Source organism: Falco biarmicus, chromosome 1 (assembly GCF_023638135.1).
Source record: "Falco biarmicus isolate bFalBia1 chromosome 1, bFalBia1.pri, whole genome shotgun sequence".
Taxonomy (NCBI): Eukaryota; Metazoa; Chordata; class Aves; order Falconiformes; family Falconidae; genus Falco; species Falco biarmicus.
Genome location: NC_079288.1, coordinates 39,862,205 through 39,869,832, shown reverse-complemented (window position 1 = coordinate 39,869,832; position 7,628 = coordinate 39,862,205). Strand labels below are relative to the sequence as shown.

The 7,628-nt window shown below is 47.3% G+C and overlaps 1 protein-coding gene across 1 annotated transcript; it reads left to right on the top strand.

Moving 5' to 3' along the window:
• Positions 1-804: 804 nt before the first annotated feature.
• CLDN5 (claudin 5) lies at positions 805-4,642 on the top strand. Its single transcript, XM_056362147.1, has one exon. It carries the CDS (start codon positions 902-904, stop codon positions 1,550-1,552), a length of 651 nt encoding a protein of 216 aa, XP_056218122.1. The 5' UTR covers positions 805-901; the 3' UTR covers positions 1,553-4,642.
• The last annotated feature ends 2,986 nt before the right edge of the window (positions 4,643-7,628 follow it).

The following is a 7,628-nucleotide window of genomic DNA, read 5'->3' as shown; positions in this document are numbered from 1 at the left end:
TGTGTGGCCTGACGACGAAACCTCTTGCAAATGTGCTCTTTTTGATATGGGCACTTAACTCATTGCCACACCATAAAGATTCGAGATATACTTGAGCAATTAAAACAGTAAAGTGGAGTTTGAAATCTTTGTGGCAACATATTTAAATAGAATGCCTTGCTCTTGACTCTAGTATCAAAAGTTTCATGCTGCTGTAAGCTAAGAGTGATTATTTTTCCTAGATGGAATTAAGAATCTGTCCACTGGTACTAACAGATGACGTGCAGATGCCATACTGAGAGCTCTCCCATTTCCAGGGTAGTTCCTAAGGCGTCTGGTGGTGCTTGCTGACACTTTTGCCTGTCACAGTGCACAGGAGACAGATGTCCAGGCTTAGCCTTTTGGGAAACAATCAATTAGGCTCGGATAATCTGGACGCCCACACTGCTGGGACCTCTCCGAGGGTCTGGCTGTGGATTTTATCAGCAAATAGGAAACACACAAATAACGACACCGCAAGGAAGAAGTCCGAGCGGCCAAAAGGCGGGCCGCGATTCCTCCAGCGCCCCGCTTAACCGGGGGCGGACGGGGGCGCCCCTGCGAGCTCCGGCCGCAGCAGGGTGCCGGCCCAAGCGGCGGGACGTTCCCCCGGCTGCGGCGGGAGCCCCCTCGAGCAGCGGTGGGGGCAGCCGTGCCCCCGGCCCCACTGCCGCTCAACAGCGCCGTGCGAGCCCCGCGCCGCGGGAAAGGGCCGGGCCAGGCGGAGGCGGGCGGGGGCGGGCGCCCCGCGGCTCCTCATATAGCGCTGCCGGCGGCAGCACCGCTCAGAGCGGCGGGGCAGCGCCCGGGGCAGCGGGGCAGCAGGGCAGCAGGCAGCCGCGCCGTGCTTTCTCCGGGGCTGCGCAGGGGCAGCGGCGGCAGCATGACCTCGGCGGCGCTGGAGATTTTGGGGCTGGGCCTGGGCATCCTGGGCTGGGTGGGGGTGATTCTGGCCTGCGGGCTGCCCATGTGGCAGGTGTCAGCCTTCATCGACGTGAACATCGTGGTGGCGCAGACCATCTGGGAAGGGCTGTGGATGAACTGCGTGGTGCAGAGCACGGGGCAGATGCAGTGCAAGGTGTACGACTCCATCCTAGCGCTGCGGCCCGAGGTGCAGGCAGGCCGGGCACTCACCGTCGTTGTGGCACTGCTGGGGCTGGTGGCACTGATGGTGACCGTGGTGGGCGCGCAGTGCACCAACTGCATCCGACCCGGCAAGATGAAGTCCCGCGTCGTGATCGCTGGTGGGGCCATCTACATTCTCTGCGGGGTCCTGGTCCTCATCCCACTCTGCTGGTTCGCCAACATCGTCATCAGCGACTTCTATGACCCCACCGTGCCATCCTCCCAGAAGCGAGAGATGGGGGCTGCGCTCTACATCGGCTGGGCAGCCACGGCCCTGCTGCTCTTCGGGGGCTGCCTCATCTGCTGCTGCTCCTGCTCCCAGCGCGACGAGACCTCCTTCCCCGTCAAGTACTCGGCGCCGCGGCGGCCCACCTCCAACGGCGAGTACGACAAGAAGAACTACGTCTGAGCGGGGCTGCCGCGCTCCCCCGGCCCTGCGGGGACACGGACAGAGGGCACCGCGCCGGGAGCGCCTGCAGCCAGCTCCAGCGCTCCCCTGCCTAGCGTCCCTTCTTAACGGGGACCCCCCGTAAAGTGGCAGCCCTAGGCAGGGCAGCGCCCCGCTGCCCCCGGGCCCGGCTCCCCGGGGGGCTGGTGGCTCCGCTGCGGGCAGCTCCGCGCTCGGCGCCGCCGGGGATCCGGTACTGACCGCCCGCGGGTAGAGCAAAGCCCCCCTTCCCCGGCCGCACGGTGCAGCCGAAACGGCGTCTCCCCGGCCCGGAGCGGGGTGGGTGGGAATGGGGGGGCCCGGGCGAGCCGCGGCAGCATGCTCGGGGCCGCCCCGTCTGGCCGCCGCCTTCCCGGCCGGCTCCCGCCGCAGCTCCCGGCTTTTCCCGGTGCTACCGTGGACGCCGTGAGCACTTCACCGCCCACTCTAGGGGCTGGTGCCCCTCGGAGCATCGCCTGGCCGTGGCACCGCGCCGTCGGGTGTGCACTGGTGCCGAGGAGGAGCGTCCTTTCCTCGTTTTCTCTCCTGAAAAACTTCATCTGCCTGATCCTGCTGGGACCTTCACCGGTTAGGGATTGGGGCTTTTTGTTCTTCTGTTTGGGTAACTAAGATTCTGTGTAAAGCACGACACTAACCTCAGTCCTTACTCCTGCAGGCAGGTGACTGTCTGGAGAAAGGTATTTGATTTTTCTGCAGTTGTTTCAGTCCCTCAGAGAAGTGCATTGGTCTGTGTTCCTTTGAGACCTTTAAAAGATTTCAGGTTTCAGAAAGATTGAAAGGTTTCAGGTAGCTGCAGTTGTTCAGTAGAGTACAAACCAGATGACACTAGGTTGCCGCTTGAGGTTCTATATTCCCTTCTCCTTGATCAGCTTCTGTTCTATTTTTACTTGAATATCAACTCATTGCCAGAATTACGGGAGGACTAGATTCAGAGATCTAGGAGATTTGTATGTCCTGGCTCCAGCAGGCATCCCTCTGGATCCTCTCATCTGCATTACGGAAGACTGGAAACATAAAGATTGCCCCTGATGCTGATGGCTGGGGGTACAGACAGCTTTCATGGCCTTCTTGCCAAGCCCTGCTTTCTGCCAATTTTGAATTGTGTGTTCAGCTGAATATGCACTCAGTTGGCTCCCCACCATAATTTTGTTAATGTACTTTCCTTCATGTACCAAATTGAGCAAAGAAATTGCTAAAGAATTTTACCAAATATCTTGACTGAAACTTTATGCAGGCTAATCAGGAGATGTGAAGTCATGACTCTCGGCTCCTCTGTATTGCCCTGATAACACTGTGCAGACTGAAAGATGCTCTGGGCAACATAACTCTCATTTTCTGAGTTCAGCACCTGCTAAACATTGCAAAGTGTGGAAGATTAGCATATACCTTTCCATTTTACGCTGCAGAGACAAGCTTTGTTTTAAAGGAGGGGTTAAGGGGTGGTGTGATACACTTCGATGTGAATTATGTGTACTTTTAAATCAACACAGAATTCTGCTATGGACCACAACAGCGTCCGTATCACCGTAAGGAGACTTCTGCCAAGACTTAACAAGAAAAGCGCTCTTAATATTCCTTGGTGTAATGCTATGATCTCATGGGCCCCTCACAACCATGTAGCAATACCCTGCCTCCCTAACCTGAGCATTAACTCTTACAACTTCCTAATAACACAAAGACTTATGGACTAACCATAACTGGGTTTGTGACAGATTTACATCGACTGTGCTCTTACCTTGCTTAGCAAACTTAAAACCCCAGTGGTATTATTATGTACACAGACCTGAATGAGACACTAAAGCCTTGCCCCTGCAAATTTTGATGTGGACTATTGAGCATGAGATTTACCTTTTTAAAGACAGCTGCCTTCATTTTTAAACACATAAATAGCAGGGTCTGAGCCCATCAGAGAATACAAAAGCAGAGCAATATGTCTACAACTAGTTTTGCTCTATAATGAGGTGCAGTTCTTATACTGTCTGCATTTAAATAAAAGCTATAGTATTGTTGTTATGATGTGATATGTAGTTTTGGTACAAGAGTAAAATATTCCGTATTTCATCATTGCAACTTTTTTAAACAGTGTAATCTTGTAAACTGTAAATGTATTTAAATGCATATATTTTGCAAGAAATCTACTGAAGATGGCCATGTTACGTGGTTTGGCACTTTTGTTTCATGGTCTTTATTTTTTGTTTTAAATAAGTGTCCAACTGTATTTGTCATCCAGCCCATAGACACACTACAGCCTTGCTCAGCATTCTTGTGTCTAGCAAATAAGTCAACAGGTATTAGCCCAAATCCTGGACCTCATTCTCTTTTGTCTCCTGCTGACAGACACACCTGCATGTACCTGTACCGTAGAGCCTTTAGAAGCACTGCAGGATTTGGACTCTGACCAAAAGATGAAATCTTTCTGGGCAGTGCATCACTAACATTTAAAAATCTCATCAGAACTGGTGACTTGGGGAAAGGGAGGGAAACCCATGCCTTAGAAGGGAATATTTTTATTTTTTTTTTTTTTTTTTTTTTTTTACAAGCCAAACATCTTGATACATAGCTTTGTGTCATGGCAGGGCTGGATCCTCTGAAGCTATTATGCAAGACCTCTTGGAAGAAACCAGCACTATCTGTGCATGTACTAGCAAACAGAGCATCATCCTACTAAAAACATAACTCACTGCTGATGTAACAAGGTTTTGCTGAGGTCAGTGGGGAAGCACCCAACAATTCTAGCAGGAAGTAGGGCCCATTTAAAAAAATGTTATATTTAATCTCATCCTTCAGTATACTTACTTGCTGCTGTGCTTTAAAAAATAACCCAAGAGAATGCTGTTACTGACATCACTGGCTTCAGGGTAAAAGTCTTAAGCTGGTTTTTGCTACATTTGATTTATTAAAAGCAAAGACCTACTCCTGAACTTTAAGGCTTAGAAGTGCTCAGGATCAGGCCTGAACCTCATCCCAAGGAAAAGAGAAATCTATAGCACTTGTTTACTATTTTTATTTTGTATTTATGATTTCACATAAAAATAAAAACTTCTAAACCAATCCCTGAATAGGGGTACTGTTTTTTGTGAAAGGCAGTGGATTGTTTGGACTCAGGAAGATGGGGTGTGACACTGGTGCCCAAAGGGAAATCTTTACCTGGGCTACCTTTTTTGGAGAGAAAGGTGTATCATCTCTGGGGAAGAAGGACGGACTGTGCCCTTACAGAGCAGGCAGCCTCTGGGCTCGACACTGAAGCCTCAAACAAAAGAGCAAGTAGCAGCGGCTGGTCTTGTGATGTGAGCAGCACATTAGGAAGTGGAGTGTGAGTCCCAACTATTTTAGGAACAGCTCTAAGCATGCAGCTTTTCAAGCTTTCAATTCCTACACGTTAAACTAAAAGGGAAAAAAAAATAAAATCCCACTGCAGCTTGGATCAGCCCCAGCCTGACCTGATACCCTAATCCTTTCTGCCACTTTTATTTATTTATTTATTTTAAAGTGCATTCAAGCTGGGGAAAAAACCCACATTTTCACAGATGCACCAAAACAGAACCTGTGAAAAAAATGGCTGTTAAAGGAAATTACAGAGGCTAATTGCTAGTGGGGAAATTTGCCTAAGTTATATGACTGCCAGGGAGGTCTTTCAAAATTCTGCAGATTTATTTTTTTGCAAGATTTTCAATCTTTTCTAACAAACTGTTACTTTAAAAATGAAGAAAAAACATCTTCAAAGACTTCATTTTGCAGCATTCTTGCCAGCTCGGTTGAGATTAACAAAAGCTCCTTGCCACCCTCCCATTGCTATGCACATGCTGAGCTGGAAAAAGGGTGTCTGCCGGCTTGGCCTTTGTCCTGCTAAACGAACCATTTCATAGTTATGAATTTGAAAGTAACCTACAGTTCATACTCTGCAAATCTGGTTAGATCCTGTCTGTGCAAAGAAGGGAAATGCACCAGAAGCAGAGGGAAAAGGAAGCTCAATCAGTCACGTTTGCTGCAGGATGTTTAAGGAAATATTTCCTTTTCCTGCACAAAGATGTTTGTTGGGCATCTGCTTTTTGGAACATACTGAAACATTTTACTCTTGGAGTGAGAAACCAGTGTAACTCTAGATTTTTATTCATAAACATTCCCTGACCAAATATTACGCCAGAAATTTGTTCTTTTTCCTTGGCCGTCTTTCAAGCCACAAATCTGCAGGTGAATAGTCTCTTAAACATACTTTCCTCAAACTGAGACTGATCTATACATTTGTAACACTAAATGAGAATCCTGCCTGTCAAAAACCATACACCCCATGTAAGTGCCATATTCATGCATATATTCAGCAATATATTAATATAGTATTCAGTATCAGATGATGCCCACAATGCATCCTTTTTTTGATTCATATACTAAAGAAGAAAACGACTGGTTAAGTACAAGTGTGTGAGGATCTGCTTTTCTAAACCTGCTTGGTAAAACACAGCAAATATTTCTGCTGTATTAAATTAATCGGGAGATAGCAGGTGAATTCTCTTTTCAGGTCAAATATTGCATTTGTTTTACGTGTAGACTGATTGCGATAGGATAAATAGTTCCAAAAGCAGAGCCTCAAGGGGGCCTCATATTTATGTTTTGGAAATAATCACGTTTATAATTTTTAATTTGATCAGACCTTCATCCATGTGTCTGTGTGTATGTGACTGCTCCAGACTGTTCCTTGCTGTTTCCCTGCAGGAACAGGCTCTCTGTCTAGAAACCCTCCTCTTCTTCCTACCAAAACCTTCAGTTATAAGAAAAGGACAATTTCAACCACTGCGTCATTGATAAAACCTCCCATGGCAACAAGTGAAGGCTTTACAGTTGCTTGGATACACAAGCCTTGCTTCACCTTTTCTTTTTATTAAATACAAATTGAGACATTCTGCCATGAATCAATTTAACAGTATCCTTTGTCTGTGGCATTTTGGGATTTTGTTTACAGCCCTGGGCTTACCTCTCCCTTCCAAAGCTCACCACGTAGCTTCAAATCAGAAGCTGGCAAGGAAAGGTAGCAAGTAGCAGGACTTAACATGGAAGCACGTGTGTTATGTCAAAGGCATGTGCCCAGGGCTCATGCTGATCTCATCATGCTCGATTCCAGCTGCAGCCTGGCCACTCTTACATTGCCCTGAGGTATAGCTTTGCCTCACTGAAACTGGCATCTACTGTTTGGGCTGCTGATCACCCCCAGATATTCAGGACCCAGAAGATGTGCCAAGCCAATCCTGCAGAAACCACCACAAAGTAATTGTTACAACTGATTCCACATGTTGTGGTCTTGATCACGTCAGTGTGGTCACAAACATTCTCTGTGCCTCTTACTCATACATGCACACACAGGGAGATTCATGTAATCCTTTACAAGTTCGTAAAATAAACACAGTATTGCACACCCATATTTTGATGGACACTTGAACAGGGTAGATCCTACAGTCACTCTTGCCAGCACCACTTAAATAAGCTCAGGATAATGCGGAAGCATATCACACAAACTTTACCACTTATAATTTAAAATAGACTCTTACCAATGAGTATCTTCACAAGTTATCTAGGAAAATTAATATACCAATGAGCTTGGATATTAAGCAGCCTGAATATAACTAACTGATGTGTTTGCTGAACTACTGGCTTTAGCTTTGTGTTTTGAGAGCAAAGGCATCATACCGCATGGGGAACTGTACATACAACATGGATATTCTTAAAGCAAGAAGAGTAGTGAGCCGTGAAACTACTATTTAGCTGTTTTGGTTTCAGTCTACAAAAGAAAAATCACACCTCAATCCATGACCAACAGAGCTGTTGACAAGGCACACCAATCTCATGGCGTTAGGAGAGTAAATTAAGAGATGATCTCCAACACCCAGTACAGAACTGTACGAAAGGACTTTGACCAACTAGAAAATCAGGCAGAAAATAAAATAAACTGCATCTTGTACTTTGATCCTCCTCACAGCATCTTGAATGGCAAAGGCCATTCACGTTCACTAAAGCCCTGGCAGCAGCTGGCAGAGTATTCATTCAT

What these genes read in the sequence shown, in the direction of transcription:
- CLDN5 (XM_056362147.1), top strand. Translation starts at nt 902, where the DNA reads ATGACCTCGGCGGCGCTGGAGATTTTGGGGCTGGGCCTGGGCATCCTG.